The sequence below is a fragment of the Drosophila guanche genome, unplaced genomic scaffold (assembly GCF_900245975.1).
Source record: "Drosophila guanche unplaced genomic scaffold, DGUA_6, whole genome shotgun sequence".
Taxonomy (NCBI): Eukaryota; Metazoa; Arthropoda; class Insecta; order Diptera; family Drosophilidae; genus Drosophila; species Drosophila guanche.
The window spans coordinates 2,835,193-2,852,911 of record NW_022995747.1 but is presented as its reverse complement, the minus strand read 5'-3'; the positions used below and the strand labels follow the sequence as shown (position 1 = coordinate 2,852,911).

The 17,719-nt window shown below is 49.2% G+C and overlaps 6 protein-coding genes across 7 annotated transcripts in view; 4 read left to right on the top strand and 2 right to left on the bottom strand.

The window, feature by feature from the left end:
• The first annotated feature begins 4 nt into the window (after positions 1-4).
• On the top strand, positions 5-3,015 carry LOC117583036 (cilia- and flagella-associated protein 58). Its single transcript, XM_034271197.1, has 4 exons — positions 5-635; positions 706-1,323; positions 1,389-1,705; positions 1,752-3,015. Exons 1-4 carry the CDS (start codon positions 130-132, stop codon positions 2,966-2,968), a joined length of 2,658 nt encoding a protein of 885 aa, XP_034127088.1. The 5' UTR covers positions 5-129; the 3' UTR covers positions 2,969-3,015.
• LOC117583037 (cilia- and flagella-associated protein 58) lies at positions 2,976-5,968 on the bottom strand. Its single transcript, XM_034271198.1, has 7 exons — positions 5,842-5,968; positions 5,564-5,783; positions 5,221-5,510; positions 4,718-5,166; positions 4,343-4,659; positions 3,320-4,281; positions 2,976-3,264 (listed from the first exon to the last, which is right to left on the bottom strand). Exons 1-7 carry the CDS (start codon positions 5,932-5,934, stop codon positions 2,989-2,991), a joined length of 2,607 nt encoding a protein of 868 aa, XP_034127089.1. The 5' UTR covers positions 5,935-5,968; the 3' UTR covers positions 2,976-2,988.
• A 60-nt stretch (positions 5,969-6,028) lies between these two features.
• LOC117583038 (palmitoyltransferase ZDHHC16) lies at positions 6,029-7,826 on the bottom strand. Of its 2 annotated transcripts, none has more exons than XM_034271200.1 (6): positions 7,671-7,826; positions 7,458-7,605; positions 7,087-7,396; positions 6,815-7,026; positions 6,433-6,754; positions 6,029-6,376 (listed from the first exon to the last, which is right to left on the bottom strand). In XM_034271200.1, the coding sequence occupies exons 1-6, from the start codon at positions 7,712-7,714 to the stop codon at positions 6,267-6,269; spliced, it is 1,146 nt and encodes a 381-aa protein (XP_034127091.1). In that variant the 5' UTR covers positions 7,715-7,826; the 3' UTR covers positions 6,029-6,266. The 2 variants fall into 2 exon arrangements, with proteins under 2 accessions (XP_034127091.1, XP_034127090.1); XM_034271199.1 differs by having other exon boundaries at positions 6,029-6,372; positions 6,429-6,754; positions 7,671-7,714.
• A 752-nt stretch (positions 7,827-8,578) lies between these two features.
• Positions 8,579-10,254, top strand: LOC117582844 (NKAP family protein CG6066). Its single transcript, XM_034270898.1, has one exon. It carries the CDS (start codon positions 8,664-8,666, stop codon positions 10,134-10,136), a length of 1,473 nt encoding a protein of 490 aa, XP_034126789.1. The 5' UTR covers positions 8,579-8,663; the 3' UTR covers positions 10,137-10,254.
• Positions 10,255-10,308: 54 nt separating this feature from the next.
• Positions 10,309-13,603, top strand: LOC117582843 (Y+L amino acid transporter 2). The gene is made up of 6 exons (XM_034270897.1): positions 10,309-11,295; positions 11,741-12,254; positions 12,335-12,535; positions 12,617-12,766; positions 12,833-13,010; positions 13,085-13,603. Exons 1-6 carry the CDS (start codon positions 10,865-10,867, stop codon positions 13,144-13,146), a joined length of 1,536 nt encoding a protein of 511 aa, XP_034126788.1. The 5' UTR covers positions 10,309-10,864; the 3' UTR covers positions 13,147-13,603.
• Positions 13,604-15,792: 2,189 nt separating this feature from the next.
• LOC117583159 (carbonic anhydrase 2) overlaps positions 15,793-17,719 on the top strand; it is a 3,656-nt gene continuing 1,729 nt past the window's right edge. Inside the window, exons 1-3 of the mRNA XM_034271354.1 lie at positions 15,793-15,989; positions 17,302-17,414; positions 17,481-17,576. Coding sequence (XP_034127245.1) covers positions 15,935-15,989; positions 17,302-17,414; positions 17,481-17,576 — 264 coding nt within the window. The 5' untranslated portion in view covers positions 15,793-15,934. The remainder of the gene's footprint in view (positions 15,990-17,301; positions 17,415-17,480; positions 17,577-17,719) is intronic.

The following is a 17,719-nucleotide window of genomic DNA, read 5'->3' as shown; positions in this document are numbered from 1 at the left end:
CACGTTTCCTTTTGCACAGGGATTTTCCTTTTTTCCCCTACTTACACACCCACACACACATTTTTGTTTCGTTTGCACCTTTTGTGCATTGAATTCTGCAATTTATTTGATTTGGTTTCCAACCCAAAAATGTCCGCCCGAAAGCGCAGCGGTTCCCGACCTCGAGCTACCAAAGAATCCCTGGTGGAGCCTGAGTTGCCATTGGAAGAGCTGTTTGCCGACAATGTGGACGTAGCACAGATCGATCTGCTTGAAGACCTCAACGAGGACTTCTTTGCCACATCCTATCAGCTGGTGCAGCATCTGTCCACACGAGATAACTTCGTGGCGGGCAAGATCAAGCGGTATGTCGATATTCTGGCCCGCATTCATGCCCGGTATGTCAGTGAGGTGGAAAGCGGCGTGGCCATGCGACAGAAGGTGGCGAATTCCGACGAGAAGCTGGACCTGGCCCTGAAGGCAACGGCCATCTCGGAGTCGATGATGGAGAAGCTGCGTGAGGCTCTGACCGACTCCTGGCGCACCACGGACGCAGTCAAACATCGGGAGGCGCTCATGCAGGGCCAACTGTTGACGCTGGCAAAGAGTGGGCCACGGCACACAAAGAGCGACACGCAGGACGATCGTATCAGTCAGTAGGTTTAGCTCTTGCTTTGCCAAAGAGATTTTTCTGTCTCCTAAAGATTTTCATTGTTCGATTTGCAGGCAGGAGACTCGCATACGGGGCATGGTCTACAGGGAGCGCGATCGTGTGGCTGGGGAACTGAAGGACTATCAGAAGCGCTTGGAGCTGTATCGCATATACTCTGAGACGCTGGATTCAGTGATTCAGTCGCTTCGCGATACCGTCTCTGGCCAGCAGATGCGCATCAAGGTGCTGGAGGCCGAGGGCTACAAGGCGCAGCACAAGCATCGCAAGGACATCGAGATATACGAGGAGAGAGTCATGTTAATGCGCAAGGAGCTGGATGCAGCCCAGCAGAGTCTACGCGCATTGAAGCTGAGCGAAAAGGAAAAGCTCGAAGTGATGGCCATGAACGAGAGACTCAAGCTGGCCAATGAACATCTCTCCCGCGAGAACTACACCGTGTCCAGGACATTCCATCACAAGCAGGAGGAAAAGAATCGATTGGTGTTGAACCTCAAGATCTCTGAGGACATGAACAGTGCGCTGCGGCGGGACAACGACGATCTGGAGGCCTATCGGCGCAACATTGATCGCGAACTGAAGAAGAAAGTCGATGATGCGGTGCTGCTGGAACGTCGCTTCATTCAGCTATCCAAAAAGAATTCCGACTTGAGTGATCAGATTATAGTTAAGGAGTGAGTGAGAGTCGTTCACCTCTATTGAGGATGCCTCTCCAATGATACTCTCTCTCTCTCTGCAGCAACGAGATCAGAGCTCTGGAGAAAAAGCAGGCAATGACCATGGCCAAGCTGGAAGAGGTCACACACCAGAAGGATGACATCGTACGCACACGCGGCAAGCTGCAACTGGAAATTGTTCGTGTTAATGATGTGGCTGCGGGTCTACGGCATGGCATTGCCGCCCTGCGCACTCAAATTCAAGATGTGAACATGGATCTCACTCGTGTCAACAAGAAGTTGGATGAAAAAGAGCTTGACGTGCATAGGATTGCCAGGGAGAAGCGTGAAGTGGCTGTAGAGCTCAACGAAGCGCAAAAGAAGATTGAGAAAATAGAAGGTGAGGCAGAGATGTGTGATTGCTGATCGTAATTTTCCTCCCTTAGAGTCACTGCATATCAAAACCGAGCGACTTGAGTTGATCCAGGAGGAGCTGCAGCGCAAGCATCAGGATTTCATGGATGCCAAGAAGCAAATGGAGATTGCACACTCGGAGCGTGTGATGCTGCTTAAAACGATGGATATGTGCTCGCGCGATCGTCAGATATTGCAGAGCACTGTAAGCCGGCTGACGCATCAGATCAATCAGCTATCGAGCACGGTGGCCATGAATGAGAAGGACATCTCCTCGCTGCACAAGGACATTGACCAGCTGAACAGCACCATCAAGCAGAAGCAGAACGAGATCCACGCAAAGGAGCGGCTGCTGGCCAGCACGCGCGATGATCTGCACGAAATGAAGATCCGTTTCGAGCAGTCGCAGCACACAATCGATGAGGATGAGAAGCGCTTCAAGCATATCTCCTGCACGCTGGAGGAGGTGTCCAAGGAGAAGAGCCTCGTGGGTCTGCAGATGGTGCGACGGAACGACGAGGTGCGGCTGCTGCGCGAGAAGGAGACCATCATGCAGACGGCCCTCGATCGAGGCACATCGCAGTACAATCAGCGGCTGGAGGACATTCGTCTGCTCAAAATGGAGATCGTCAACTTGCGCATGTCCCACCAGTGCATGCAGCGGGAGGTGGGCAACAGGGCGACCATGCGCCAGGATGTGGTGCGACTGGAGCGGCAGCTGCTGCAGGAGCGTCTGCGCATCTCTGCCTGCACAGCGGAGATGGCCATTCCACTGCGCATCCATCGCTGGCGCGTGATGATCGGCAAGGATCCCCGCCGCTACGAGCTCATACGCAAGATCCAGGCGCTGCTCAAGCGCAACATTCGCCTCAATGTGCAGCTGCAGAATATGTCCATGCAGCTGCAGGATTCGGTGCGACTGTACGACACCCTCAAGGCGCGCATCAAGCATCTGCCCGATCCCAGCGTGCGGGAGAAGCTCTGCACGCAGCAGCGCATCAATCGAAGGCAGCAGAACAAGCTGCGCGCCTTCAAGGCCGAGCTGATCATCAACGAGATCGATCTGAAGAGCCGCGACTGTCTGCTCAAGGAGTGCCAGAGGCTACAGCAGCCCAACCAGAGTGAGGCAAACATTGCAGCGGAGCACAAGCGGCGCTTGGACAAGTACACGGAGCAGTATTACCACGAGAACTCCTCCGCCTCCGGCTATGGCTTCTGCAAGAAGAGGAAAGTGAGTCTGAGTAGCTGAGGTTTTATTTGTGCTCATGATTAAAGCAATGTGGTGACCATCTTGAAGCCCGCTCCGAGGGTACGTGGCAGCTGCGGGGGTGCCGAGTAGCAGTGGGCCTGCATTTGCTCTAAGAGTTGACGTTCCTCCAGCAGCTTTTGCTTGCATTTCTTCTCCTCCAGCAGCTGGGTCTTGGTCAGCGCTAGGTTCATGCGCATTTCCTCCAGCTTCACGACATTGGACTTCTCGTCCGCCTCCTTGACAGTCAGCTCTGCCTTGAGTACCCGCAGCTTACGCTCCTTGGCTGAAAGGCAGGCCTGAAAAGGGAACAAAGATTGTAATACGAACTGGAGTGAGAGTTACCCTACCCACCTTCACGCTGTTCAGCTCCGCTCGCACCTTGTGGCTGGGCAGCTTCAGCATAAACTCTTTCAGCGCCGCATGCAGCTGCTGCGCCTCGTTGAGCGCACGCTCATGCTCCAGCGCGGCCACATTTTGGGAGAGCAGCTGCTTGCGTAGGATGCGTATGCGTTCGAGTAGATCCATCTTCTCGGGATCCTTGCCGCTGAGCAGGCGCCAGCGATGCACATTCATGGGGGTGACCATCTCGTCCTGCAGCGCACGCGCCTTGATGCGCTCCTGATTGAGCATGCGATGCATTTGAAGCAGCTCCTGCCGCAAATCGGCGGCACTCTCGCGATCGGCACGCAGCACATCGCGTTCGGTTCGCAGATTCTTGATCTCCACACCCATCAGCCGCATATCGTCCTGGCACTGGCTGCACTGGCGCTCCGTCTGGTCGTAGACTGTCTGTAGGTTTTCCAGCGTGTGCTTCAGTCGATCGTACTCCTCGTTGCGCTTGGTCAGCGCCGAACTGATGGCATTCTTCTCGTTCATCAGGTTGTCCACATCCTTGCGCAGGCGCGCCAAACGCTGCTCGTCCTCCTGCAGCGACTTGGCTTGGCGATCGTTCTCCTTGCGCTTGTCCAGCAGCTCGGCCTTGGTGTGCTGCTGCCCCAGCTGCGCCTGTCGCACCTCGTTGCGCAGCATTCGGCGCTCCTTCTCCATGCGATCGATCTGCAGCTGCAGCTTGTTCAGCTCCCCATCCCGATACGAGATCTTGCCCTTGAGCTTCTCGATGTGCGACTGCAGATTGACCAGCTGGTCGCGCAGCTTCTGGCGTTCATCGTCGGCCAGTTGGAGATTTCGCTGCAAACTCTGCCGCTCGTTGGCCAGAACATCGTGCTGCTGCTGAAACTTGGAGCACTTGGCCTCCAGATCGCTAATGGTGCGCTTCAGCTCGATTTCGTAGTTCTCCTTTAAGCGCATTTCATCTGTGGATAAAGGGGAAACCCTTCTGAGAAACAGCTCCCTAGAGTTCAGTCCTAAACTTACTCTGCAGCGCATCGAGCTTGTCAATCCAGTGCTGTATCTCATCCAGCTTCTTGGTCTTCTCCTTCTTCAACTTGTTGGCATCCTCGTTGAGTTTCTTCAGCCTGATGTCCATGCTGCTGATGGTGTCGGTGAGTGCGCGCACCTCATGCTGTGACTCCTGATGCTGCGCGCTCACCTGCTCCAGCTGCTGGTGCTCCGCCTGCAGGTCTCTGCGCAAAATGTCCCGCTCCTTGGTCAAGTTCTCGTTGTTCTTCTCAAAGTGATGCACCACGCGACGCATCGACTCCAGCTCCTTGTCCTGTGTGCCCAGCTGTGTTCTGCATAGCAAGATAGGGATTTAAATGGATCTTTATCTGCCCAGAAACAAACTCTTACTTCAGCCGTATATTCTCTTCTTCCACCTCCCGCTTGGCCTCATCCAACCCAGCGTATTTGCGTGCAATTGTTTCCTGCGACTTGGCCAGCTTGCCATTGTCCTGCCGCACTTTGATCAGCTCATCCTCGCGCACCTTTAGCAGATTGATGCGCTGATTCAGCGCCCGCTTGTTCTTGTCCCGCTCCTGCACCGTGTACTCCAGATCCACGGTGAGTTTGGCCAGCTTATTGCTCGTCGCATTGTGCTGGGTATTGAGGTGCTCGAGGTTTGTCTTCAGCGACAGAATCTGCAGATTCTGACGGACCTTGACTTTGGTCAGATGCTCATTGGCGGACTTCATGTGCGAGATTTGTTCCTGGTATTTGGTCTCATCGCTCTTCATGGTGGCCAGCTCCTTGGCCAGAGCATCGCTCTTGCGCTTCAGATTGCAGGCATCGGTGGAGGTTTCCTAAGGGAAGAGCAGCTGCTGAGACTGAGAGGTCCAGAAAGAAAGTAAACTCACATCCAGCAGCTTGACCAATTCCTTGTTCTTCGCCTCCAGCCCCTCTATGGTGTTATCCAGCTCGGCTGTGCAGGAGCGCTGCATCTGCAGGCGCTTGTTCAGTTCGTTTATTTCGGCGGTGAGTCGCTCCCGTTCTTTGCCATCGTCACGCTTGCTCATGGCCAAACGTTTCTCATTGAGATGGGCCACCATTTGCTCGGACTCGTCCAGTTTCTCGCGCAAACTCAGCACCTCATCCTGTGCGGATTGTTCGCGGATCTGTGCGGCATCCTTCTGCTTCCACGCACCCTCTGAAGAAAGGTTTGTAAAGTTCCTTTGTGGCTACACTTTGACTCTCACTCACCTATAACCCCACGCAGCTCCTCGATGGTGGCCATGTCCATTTTACTCACTCGCGCGGCATTCTCCAGGCGCCCCTCGAGCGTCTCGATTGACTTTTGCAGCTCCTGCACCCGCTCCCGCTCTAGGCGTAGATCATTCTTGTAGCGTGTGCCACAGATGAGCAGCCGTTGCACATTGTCAGCATTATTGGGCGTGTCCTTTTGCCGCAAAGCCTTCGTTGCCTGTGGATAAAAGGGGATTCATATTGAGTTTCTGGTTGGGCAAACATTGAGACCTCACCTCTGGTATCTTCTCGCCCAGCTCTCGGTAGAAATCATCATCGAAATCATCTGGCACCAGCGGCTCCTCTTCAGAACCGGAAGCCTTCGACATGCTGCAGTTTTGTGCTTCGCTGCGCTAAAGTTATTGACAAAACCCGGCGCACAGGGGGCAGGGGCTGCCCGTGGCAACAACAGGTTTTGTTTGCTTGGAATCTCGTCATTTATTGGACAGCTGTGCAATTGAAGCGTCTGTGCTCTTAGTCGTTATGGAAACAAAAATAATCTACACTTGCTATCACTTAATATTGTAATTAGGCTCACTTTGGAATTGATTAATTATCTATAATGCTACACTAAAGCTAAAGACTGAACACAATTATTTGCATGTTGAAAACAATTAAACTTAAGCTAAGGAATGCCACTAAATTGAGTTTGTTTTTTGGCCTAGGGCCACTCATCCACTAAGGCGGCATCGTGTACCGTGTGAAAGCTGAGGCCAGTGCCTTCGGGCTTGTGCCATGAAGGCAAGAGCACAGTACGCCAAAAGGATCTGCAAGTGAGCCCAAATAAATCTTGCACACAGACACAACGATTCTCTTCTCTCACCTGCCACGCACAAGGCCTAAGAATATTTTCCAATTCTTTTTGGCACCGAAATTGTATGGGTTTATGTAAATGCGTTGCTCTTTGAGTAAACGTTTGCGCTCAGCTTCGTTGATGTGCGACTCCACGCTGGTCTCGCCGCGTGTAATCAATTTCGCATGCCAGCTGCAGAGTGTGCCCAAGGCTATGACCACAGCCACATTGGTGAAGGCCATGAACCACAGTGCCCTGCGCCTGCCCGGCGATGGAGCATCCGTGTCCAAGACTGGCGTGGGCAGATTGTGCACGGCCGCTGGCAGATCAAACTCATCGTACTCATGGGGATGTGTCTGCAAGGCATTGAATAAATTGCATAAAATATTCAATCTTAGATTTGTTAATGGATTTACCACTGGAATTATGTGTCCACTGAGATTAAACTTCACTGGTTGACCCACTAGCGGCTCCAGCTCGGTCCAATTCTCTCCGTGATCAAGCCAAAGGTATTTATAGCCAATCTCCACGCCAAACAGAATGAGAAACAGGCAGCCCAGCGTGGTGTACAGCATGTAGAGGAAGAAGTAGCGATGATTGCCATACCCCACACAATTGTTTAGCCAAGCTGTGTGGAAGGAACAGACTCAAATAGATCAGGGAGCTGGCTTAAGGTTGTTATACCTACGGCAGTGATGATCCATTTTCAGCACACAACGATTGCACACCGAACAGTGATGAGTGCGTGGCGGTTTTGGGGTCACACACTTGCCACACATGGTGACGGCCTCCACCAGTAATACATTCTCAGGCGGATGGCCGGGCGGTGTGATCACAGCCATTATATAGTGGAAAATGACATTCAGGAGCAGCCAATTGCCGACTATGAGAACAAATGCCAAGGCCAGCTGGCCCTTGGCCAACCAGAAGGGGAAACCAATCCAATAGGCAATGCTGACAACGGCCGTGGTCAGACAAGCCACTCCGATCACAAAGAACTGAAAGTGCAAGCTGCATGAGCATAATTATTGGTGGTGCTAGAAATCTCCAAATAAATACCGGTCCCAGGCAGTGGGTGTAATTGTCCACAACCCAAAAGATGGGTGTCATGCACACATCCGAGGCATAGGAGCTGTTCATATGAGCATTAAAGGTGAGCGAGTGCCAGCAGTGCTTCATGTAGGACCAACGTAGCCGGCACGACGATCTAAAACAATAACAAAAACATTAGCAAAGATTCAATGCCTCTAGCACGTGGAAGATGCGACTTACAGCAGTTCCTGCGTGGAGTTGCCACGCCATGTTATCCGCACCATTTCGGAGGTTTATGTGGTCCTAGTTTGATTAATAATTATTGCATTTTTTTGCATAAACAAATGGGACTATTTCGCAAAACAATTTTCTTCAGATTCGTGATCAGCTGTGCCAGCGATTGTACTATCGATTGGCATTTCGATGATGCACTTTCGATATGCAACAATTCAAAACAATATTGTGAGTCAAGATAAGCTAAAGTGTAGTTGCTTAATAGATTATTATCTTACAAGAATTGTTAATTACTATGCAGAACGTGTCAATATTTCAACTGTAAAATGCTTTCAAATTTGCCACTTGAGATCATTCTTAAAGTGTTTGGCTACCTCAAGACAAACTGCAACTGGCGCGAGTCAACCAACATCTTGAACTAATACCAAAATATTGCACCAACATAGAATCTGCTACACTGGAGATTAGACTTGAGATGCTCAACGCGTGCAAGGGGATTTTAAGCATAAAAAGCCTATCAACCATTTATCTGGTAAATGGCGATTATCGCGAACCGGATATGTTGCAGAGTATTGACTTTAATTGACCTCTCCAATGTTCAGTGTAAGAATTTTCGTAACTTAGATAGAATTAATATTTAAATACTGATGTTTTAGCTCAAAATGTACGGCAATTGATTCACTTGGAAGAATTGGATGTTGCTCCATTTGATTACTTGGCAGACATGCTTAAAATATGAGAGGAGAATGAAAACGAACCTCAGATGTGTGGAATTTAATAAGAGTTGTTCATTGTACCGAATATGATTGAAATTCGCTCAAATTATCGCACAAAAATACCGATGTTGTTTTGAAGTAAATCTTCGCAGCGATACCCAAATCGATATAATAATATATCAATTATTTAACATCCCTATTCAATTTTGCGCCCGTCAAAATAAAAAATATTTGCATTTTCTTTTGAAATTAGAATTAGATTTGAAACTAATAACAAATTGTAATGCGCTCGCGCACCAGAAGTCGCAGCCCACAAAGGCGTCGCGAGAGGCGTGAGGAACCCTCTCGCTCGGACAGAAATGTGAGCAACAAGCCGGAGCGCCGCCGGTCGCCACTACGCAAGAGCAGATCCGTTTCCCAGGCACGCTCCCGCTCCGACAGACGAGTGAGCAGCAAGCAGGATCGCCGCCGCTCGCCATCTCGCTCCAGGGAGAGGGAGAGGGACAAACCACGCCGCAATTCGCGCGCGCCACAGGCAGGTCGAAAAAATGAACGCGAGCGTCGCCGCTCCCGGGATAAAGTATCAGCAGCACAGCGTCGTCGCTCCCGATCCCGTTCTCTATCGTCCAGCAGCTCCTCAAGTGGCAGCAGCAGTGAGGAAAGCGGCAGCAGCAGCAGCGACAGTCGCACGACAAAGAAGAAACCGGCCAAGCCTGTGGATCGCTGGCCCAACGACCGCTTCAAGGACTATAATGATAAGAGCAAAAATCCCTTCAAAGGTTGGGTTGCTGGAGGCACCTTCATGGACGATCCTGCAGAGCCTTCTACCCGTTCATCCCACTACAAGGGACGCGGTGTGCCCATCTATAATGACATCAGAGCCATCGATGCTCGTCGCGAGCAACGTGTGCGCATTGGGGAAGAGGGCGTGCCAGATGTGTGGGCCAAGAGCCCGACCCGCGACGAGCTAGACGATGTGAAGCTGGTGAAGGGCTCCTACGTGGGACCCAAGAAAAAGAAGAAAAAGAAGGACAAGGGCAAGAAAAAGGATAAAAAGTCAAAGAAGAAATCCAAAAAGTCAAAGAAGAGAAGGAGCAAGAAGGATTCAAGTTCCTCCGAAACATCATCCAGCTCTGGGAGCAGCGATTCCAGCGACGACAGCTCCTCCAGCGACAGCTCAAGCTCGGAAAGCGAGGACGAGGACGTGTGGCTGGAGAAGACGGCCGATGGCATTAAAAAACCAAAAAAGAAAAAGGCCTCCGTCTCCAAGAGAGATAAAAAGAGCAAAAAGAAGAAGCGCAAGTCTGACAAGGCCGAAAAGTCGAAAAAGTCATCGTCTGGCAGTGGCAAATCACGGTCCAAGAATGGCGGCAACAACGACGAGGATGTGGGCCCATCGCTGCGCCCATCTGGTAGCTTGAATCAAAAGGATTTCGGACGTGCCCTGCTGCCGGGAGAAGGGGCTGCCATGGCCGCCTACATAGCCGATGGCAAGCGCATCCCGCGTCGTGGTGAGATTGGACTCACATCCGACGAGATTGCCAACTTTGAGTCTGTGGGGTATGTAATGAGCGGCAGTCGTCATCGTCGCATGGAGGCTGTGCGTATCCGCAAGGAGAATCAGTTGTACTCCGCGGACGAGAAGCGCGCCCTGGCCATGTTCAGCAAGGAGGAGCGTCAGAAGCGCGAGAACAAGATACTGTCGCAGTTCAAGGACATGATTCACTCCAAACTCCAGGCAAAGGACAAAAAGTAGACACACAACAAATAATGTAAAACGAAAAGGGGAAAAATGTAAAAAGAACGAAAGGACAAGAAAGAGTTTTAAAAAAATAGTTTTATAATAAAACACCCCGTTGCATGTCCCGCCGAAACTTTGGTATTTTGTATTCTACCGCCATTTGGTCACACTGTTGAAATGCCTGAAAACGTGGGGTTAAAAAACTCAGCAAAAAAGTGTCCTAATTTAATTGATTTACACTAAACTTACATAATTACATGGTTAAAACGACATTGGCTAATTAGCAATTAGTCTATTAAACACGTTTCATCTGAAAAGTGTAAATTTCGTGGGATTTTGCATATGCCAATAACGCGGCAGCGTAGAGCCCCTCGAAGTGCAAGCGAGACAGCAACAAACACGAAGCGCAGAGCAAAACAAAGTTCGCTAACCGGCAGATAAGGCAGAATATGAAGCAGAGGGCGAGAGTGAGAGTAAATGAATGATAAGAGCCGCCAAGAGCCAACGACAATTGAAGCAGAACACACACATAAACACCCACACACCCATTCATATATAGAGGCCCTTATATACAACACACACACACACACACACACACAGACACAACAGTTGCGGCGCTTAATCAATTGGCTGGACACTGTCAGCGGAGGCGCCGTAGTAGTCCATTTCTGCTTTGACCGTCGACAGTCGCGTGCGTAGATAGAGCTTGCCGTCGGCCGCGGACATCCTCACCAACCTCCATCATGCCTTCCAACGAGTTGCAGTCGCCCACCAGCGAAATGGTGCTGCTCACCCCCAACTCTGACAATCCGCCCAGCATAGTCGCTGCTGCCGCCAAGGATCAGCCACGCGAGGGCTCCGCCGAGTCGGACAACAGTCGCGTGGTGATGAAGAAACAGCTGGGCCTGCTGGAGGGTGTGGCCATCATACTCGGCATCATCTTTGGCTCTGGCATCTTCGTCTCACCCAAGGGCGTGCTGCGCGAGGTGGAATCCGTGGGCGCTTCGCTCATCATTTGGGTGCTGTGCGGCCTGCTGTCCATGATTGGTGCCCTCTGCTACGCGGAGCTGGGCACAGCCATACCCAAGTCGGGCGGTGATTACGCTTACATCTTCGAGGCCTACGGATCGCTGCCGGCTTTCCTATATCTCTGGGATGCAATGATGATATTTGTGTGAGTGTCACTCTGGGGTCAATTACTTAATTGCTGGAACACACAGATTAGACGGCACGGGTTCGGATCGGTTGTGGCAGCAACCACCAGTTGTAGTTTGTTGTAGTTTGTGCGTGCTGTCTGTCAAGGTTAAGCCCGTGTATTCATGAAAAGTGAAACACATTCATTATCACCTGTAATCTATCACCGGCACGGCGCACCTACACAACGAAACATCAAAAATGGATTTATGGGGGGGGACCCATTGATAGCACATGTCTGTGTCTTGCATTAACTGTTTTACGATTTGATATTTTTGCTATTTGGAATCGCCGATAAGGCCACACAACCAACATTCGTTTGCCTTAAAGCCTGTGACAATAGAGCGAGAAGATAATCTCGGATTTCATTCGGAGTAAACTTTCCATTGATTCAATTGTTTTTCTAATCTGTTCTTCTTCTGCAGACCCACAACGAATGCGATTATGGGACTGACGTTTGCCTCCTACGTGCTGGAACCCTTCTTCGACAGCCCCTGCCAGATACCGAAGATTGCCCTGCAGCTGCTGGCTGCCGTCACCATATGCTTCCTCACCTACCTCAATTCGTACTACATGAAAGTCACAACGAAGATGCAGAACATCATTATGTTCACCAAGATTGCCGCTCTCGTGCTGATAATAGTCGTGGGTCTGGTGTGGATGCTCATGGGCAACATGGAGAACTTTGATAAGCCCTTCGAGAACACTGAGACTGATCCCGGCAAGCTGTCGCTGGCCTTCTACTCGGGCATCTTCTCGTATGCCGGCTGGAACTACTTGAACTTCATGACGGAGGAGCTGCGCGACCCGTACCGCAATCTGCCGCGTGCCATTTACATCTCCCTGCCTCTGGTCACTGGCATCTATGTGCTGGCCAATATGGCCTATCTGGCAGTGCTCACCCAGTCCGAGATGTTGGCCTCCAATGCCATCGCTGTGGTGAGCATCAGTTCATCAATTGTCTGCAGCCAATCGGGAGCGGAATATCAAACAAACTTTTTCTCTTTTCTCATTCGCAGACCTTTGGCGATAAAATTCTCGGTGGATTTTCTTTGATCATACCCATCATGGTGGCCATCTCTGCCTTTGGCGGCCTCTCAGTGCACATTATGACCTCGTCTCGCATGTGCTTCGTGGGCGCCCGCAATGGACATATGCCGGCTATTCTGTCCCACATCAGCGTGAAGAGCTACACGCCGCTGCCGTCGCTGGTTTTTCTGGTGAGTCGAAAATTGACGCACAAAACATGTATTGGAATTGCCTTGTAATTGGTTCTGTTCTCCTCCCCCTGCCATGTGTAGTGTTTTCTCTCCATTCTGATGCTGGTGGTGAGCGATGTTTATGTGCTGATCACCTACAGCAGCATTGTGGAATCGTTCTTTATCATGCTCTCGGTGTCCGCTGTCCTGTACTTCCGCTACACGCGCCCCTGCATGGAGAGGCCAATTAAAGTGAGTTTAGCCGGCAGCGTGGAGACATAAATATTGTATAATCCATTGCTTGGTGTCTCTGGACAGGTCTCTTTGTGGATACCCGCTGTGTTTGTTGTCGTGTGCGCCTTCCTAGTGGTCGTGCCCATTTATGTGGCGCCCGATGAGGTCGGCATGGGTGTATTAATCACCCTAATTGGCATACCATTCTATTATGTGGGAGTCGTGTGGCAGAATAGACCGAAATGGCTGGAGCGCACGATTGGTGAGTTGTTGCTCCTTCTTCCTTCTCATATTATTCTCATGTGTATAACATTTCTTGCCTTGCCATTTGAATAGACTCTCTGACCTACACGTGCCAGAAGCTCTTCCTGTCCGCCAAGGAGCAGAAAGAGGATTAAACAAAGACAAACCGCGAACATGCATCACATGGAACACATCACAACGCAGTACAGCCGGCAAAATTGGTACCTTTTTCTATATTTATACCTACACAAAGCAGCTGACGGGAGCAGAGTGGAATCTACCAAAAAAGAAAACCCCACAACAAAGTGAAAAAGTCAATATGTAATGAATCTTGTGACTTGCTTGGAACTAAGTGAAAATCTTTTATATATTTACATACAACATTGACCTTAAGTGCAAAAAAACATGTCGAATAGTAGTTTATAGTTGATAGCTCAGACCAAACGCTTCTTAGACTTTATTTCGACTGATTTTTTGTTTAAATTCGAGACCAAAACTGTTTTGCCAAAGTTGGAATTTTCAGTTCTAAAATCTGCCATTAATAAGCGGTTCCTTAACCTTTATTTTGTTGCATTTCTAATTTGTTACTGTGTCCCCCCCCCCCCCTTATTTAAATTATTCATTAAATAAAAATTTTTTGTACGTTTCATTGTGACTTTTAGGCGCTGCCCGCAAAAGTATGCCACAAGATGTGGCCATCAGATAAGCCGAAAAACGCTCAGATAAGGCCTCAGGGGTATCAATTGTAAGAAAACCCTATCCGACAGCGGCTCTCCCGCTAATCAATTATAACTGATAGCCAATGGTGTGGTTTACCTGGAACGTTTTTCTATTTTTCTATTTTGAAGCCCCCGTGGGGACAGGGAATGCGATTTCTGGCCAAAAATAAACCTCCCCTCTGACATTTTGGACATGTCCGGGGCAAACAGCACAGCATGACGCCAGCACTATACATATCAGCCAGCTGATAGAGTATTCCATACCGAGCACCAGACACAGACGCTTTCGCGTAGGTGTTTTTTAATTGATAAAACTGTAGCGCGTATTGAAGATGCCTGGCACGGCCTGGTCTGGCCTGGCCTGGACTGGCCTGGCCTGGTCGCGGGTGCGCCGAATCTATGCATAACTAGAAGGTGGAGAGAACACGCTGCCGCTGGCCTAATTTGTATGCGCCTGATTTAAGCGTCTCTTTTAATGGCTTTTTAAGCATATGCAAGGCAGGGAGAATATGCACACTTATTCCACCAGATCGGTCGTAAAATCGCTTCCATTTGAATTGTATCTTGATGATGGCTTAATAATTGAGTTATTGGTACGTTCTGTGCATGCTGAACGATGCTCTCGAGGCTGTAACTACTTTGTGGTTAGACAACGATCTCTGTTCTAGTTCGAGTCACAAGTGCCGGTAGCTGATTGCAGGCACGTGAGTGCTGTGCTGCTGCTACTGTCACACAAAGAAAAACAATATTTGATTAATTGTTCTACTACTCCTACGTATACCATATTTATCTTCGCCAATTGGCAGTTTACTTTGTTGATTGATTCGAAGGCGTAATCTAGCAAATATTTAGTTAGTTTTATCTGTGGATCAGAAGTTTGCATAATCAATTGACTCGGCGAAAGAAGCTCGTCTGATGTGGGTTGATGATGGGGCATTCGTTTGTCCAAGCCTCATGTGATAATCATGCGATTATTTGCTGGCCGGAGCTCAAAGATTGACACCTTTTTTGGGCAAAGATCAAGCTGGAGGCTCTAAACAATCAGAATCGTGTTGCAGCAATTAAAGACGGCCAGCGGAAAAGCCAAGCTGCACAGACCGACCAGAACTGGTAAGCAAAACAAATGCCAAATGATTGTAATTGGAGGGGTCTTCTGCTGGCAAGAGCCACCAAAGCGAGGCCCACTCCTATGTAAGCTTACAGTGGTAAAGCCTTGCCCCAGACACATCGATCAACTATCTGACTTCGCGTGGCTGTGCATAGCCATAAAGATATAAATAGCTATCAGTTCGGTTCGTTCTAAATGCCATTTACAATTCCGCCACATTCTCATGTAGATCACGAACTTCCTATACAAGTGTAAATGCGCTCAAAAAAAACTACAACTAAATGTTGGAAACTGTAAAACGTGCGAAAAACGCTCAATGAATTTGATTCTGATTTTGCCGCACCGATTGGCTGGGCGACTGCTGAAGACCCCGCGTTCAATTAGCGGCTTTCGGCATGACGTTGTCGCGACTTGTTGGCTTAGTAACCGCTACCGCTACCGCTACCGCTGAGAACACCCCCTTTCCATTTGGGCCATAAGCAAATAAATAAATCAGCCAAAATTGTATGCAAAACAAAATATTATCAGACATGATCGAAAGCAGTTACCACTCTGGCTGGTGTTTGCCATTGGCATTAGGTGCGAATTATGACGAATTTTCTTTCCCTTTGATTTTTGCCAATCGCAATCGGATGGCAATCGCACTCGCACTCGCACTCGCACGCCCCTGGCATTGATTCCTTTTGTGGCCTTTGAACAGTCCGGCCCATGACACGTCAAGTATACGCGATGTGGTGCAACAACAGTTCGGTTTTCTTTTATTCTATCCTAGTGGCCCGATTTCCCGATCACCGACACAGTACTCCATCCATCGCGATCGAACGATCGATCGTCGTCGTTCTAGGCAGCTCGGTTCGTGCGCCTCGCGACGTCTGTGTGTCTGTGTGTGCGAGTGTCTCTGTATGTGTGTGGTGCACGCGCTTCGGGCGGGGATTTCAGCTTTCGAATTTTCAAGTAGTTCGTTGACTGCCCGCTGAGGAAGTTGTGAAGGTGCCTCGCAAACGGAACGTCCGCGCAGTTTAGAATCTGTCACCCGATCGGAAGGTGCTACAAACGCTTAAAAGGAGCTCTCCACTTCTCTCGCTCTCAATAAACAATTGAAATATAAACTCAACCATGAAATCATCCATAATAATCGAAGCTTCCTTCCTGCTCATCTGCTGGACTCAAGGTGAATATTCCGTTCAAGGATACGCACTCACGTATCTTGTGTGATCGATCCACTGTCAGGTGATTCATAATGTTCAAACGATCATAAATCGATATCTATTCTGGTGAACTTTCGTCGGTTAATAGTAGTCAGATGTGTGGACAGCTCATGCTCGTATTTGTTACGGGTTCCCCCTGCTATGTCTTGGCATTAACAGTCATAAGTACGCACTTCACGAACCAAATTTCGAGCACTTTAATGATATTTATTACACTTGAAACTGTCAATTAGTACAGTTTACGGCATTGACCCATTGATTTTGATGGATTGATTGCTCATATAAGGTGGCCGGGAATCGCTTTGTCTATTGTGGGAACTTGCGTAACATGTAAATGGTTGTCTTTATAGATAACATCTCCAGGATCTCCGCGATACCTAAAAGTAATCTTTAATTTGATTCTACAATCTATCGATTTTATCTACAAGTACGTGTATTTATTGGCAAAATTTGTTTACAACGCACTTGCCACCGAAACGGTAATGAAAATTAAATGTTAGGCACTTGCTGGATGACATAATATCTAATGGTCATAGATGACAGCAGAATTGATTACCCAAGCAAGTTGATAAGCGCGACTACAAATAAATAATAGTCACAATATTATAATAGGTAAACCAACTAATTAAACTAATTTATCAAATGGACAAACAGCAGTTTCTGCAGACATTCTCTCTCTCTCTCTCCCTCCCTCTCTACTTCTATCTCCCTCTTGCAATGGAAAAACAGTGTCATATGATGTGTTAATTCGCTGTGAAGCTTTTCAACACACAAATTATCACCAATCACATGCAAATTAGCCTTTAAACAAGTATTTCCTTTTCGCCTTTCGCGGGAACATTCCATTGAATTTTTGCACTGTGAAAATTAAATGAAAATTACTATTTGCCCTGTCTCCATTATCTATCCCACAATAAATAAATATATCTAAATCAATACTGCGATACTTATCTGAATTTGTTGGCCAGAACGTGCCCTTGGGGCTCACGCTCTTTGTGCCGAACTTAGCCACTTGTCTGTCCGTCTGTCTGTCTGTCCGTATGTCTGTCTGTCCATTGACTGCCGCTGAAAAAAACATTTCGTATTTGTTTGCTGTGCCATCTATTATGCGGTAATTCACAAGTGCTCCTATATGTCAGAGATAGGATCCGCGAGAAGGTCGAACTCGGCGCGGGGTGAAAGACATTCGGCACGTGATCGTCTGCAAATGTGGAAAACATTCCATTAAGTGAGGATCCTTGCTAATGAAATCCTTTCACTGTCGTTCCTCTTCAGCTGTCAGCAGTCATGTGTTTGGCTACTCGGAGCCCAATCAGCGGCGCTGGGCCCGGCATCATGGCCACTGTGCCGGCAAGACGCAGTCGCCCATTGCCATCACCACGAGCAGGGTAAGCTGTGACCTAATTACCCCTTGGCCAGTCCTCTAATCGAGCGTGACTTTGCCCTTTTTGCAGACCGTACCCGTTCATATGCCAGCCGTGGATATGATTGGCTACCACAACCTACTGCCGTATCCCCTGAAATTGGTCAACAACGGACACACGGGTAAGTGAGAGAGAGAGAGAGCAAACCAGAGAGCAAAAGTTTGATTGATGGCCTCCCCTCCCCCCCCCCCCCCCCCCCCCCCCCCTCTTGCGCTCACCCCGCCCCCCCCCCCCCCCCCCCCGCAACAACCCCCGACGAGGCGCCCCCG

What these genes read in the sequence shown, in the direction of transcription:
- LOC117583036 (XM_034271197.1), top strand. Translation starts at nt 130, where the DNA reads ATGTCCGCCCGAAAGCGCAGCGGTTCCCGACCTCGAGCTACCAAAGAA. An exon ending in CAGGACGATCGTATCAGTCA is followed by an intron (nt 636 to 705) that starts GTAGGTTTAGCT and finishes TTCGATTTGCAG; the next exon opens with GCAGGAGACTCGCATACGGG. An exon ending in GAAGATTGAGAAAATAGAAG is followed by an intron (nt 1,706 to 1,751) that starts GTGAGGCAGAGA and finishes TTCCTCCCTTAG; the next exon opens with AGTCACTGCATATCAAAACC.
- LOC117583037 (XM_034271198.1), bottom strand. Translation starts at nt 5,934, where the DNA reads ATGTCGAAGGCTTCCGGTTCTGAAGAGGAGCCGCTGGTGCCAGATGAT. An exon ending in GAAGAGAATATACGGCTGAA is followed by an intron (nt 4,660 to 4,717) that starts GTAAGAGTTTGT and finishes CTTGCTATGCAG; the next exon opens with AACACAGCTGGGCACACAGG. An exon ending in CAAGCTCGATGCGCTGCAGA is followed by an intron (nt 4,282 to 4,342) that starts GTAAGTTTAGGA and finishes CTTTATCCACAG; the next exon opens with ATGAAATGCGCTTAAAGGAG.
- LOC117583038 (XM_034271200.1), bottom strand. Translation starts at nt 7,714, where the DNA reads ATGGTGCGGATAACATGGCGTGGCAACTCCACGCAGGAACTGCT. An exon ending in AACTCCACGCAGGAACTGCT is followed by an intron (nt 7,606 to 7,670) that starts GTAAGTCGCATC and finishes TTATTGTTTTAG; the next exon opens with ATCGTCGTGCCGGCTACGTT. An exon ending in GAAAATGGATCATCACTGCC is followed by an intron (nt 7,027 to 7,086) that starts GTAGGTATAACA and finishes CCTTCCACACAG; the next exon opens with CTTGGCTAAACAATTGTGTG.
- LOC117582844 (XM_034270898.1), top strand. Translation starts at nt 8,664, where the DNA reads ATGCGCTCGCGCACCAGAAGTCGCAGCCCACAAAGGCGTCGCGAGAGG.
- LOC117582843 (XM_034270897.1), top strand. Translation starts at nt 10,865, where the DNA reads ATGCCTTCCAACGAGTTGCAGTCGCCCACCAGCGAAATGGTGCTGCTC. An exon ending in GCATGGAGAGGCCAATTAAA is followed by an intron (nt 12,767 to 12,832) that starts GTGAGTTTAGCC and finishes GTCTCTGGACAG; the next exon opens with GTCTCTTTGTGGATACCCGC. An exon ending in ATGGCTGGAGCGCACGATTG is followed by an intron (nt 13,011 to 13,084) that starts GTGAGTTGTTGC and finishes CCATTTGAATAG; the next exon opens with ACTCTCTGACCTACACGTGC.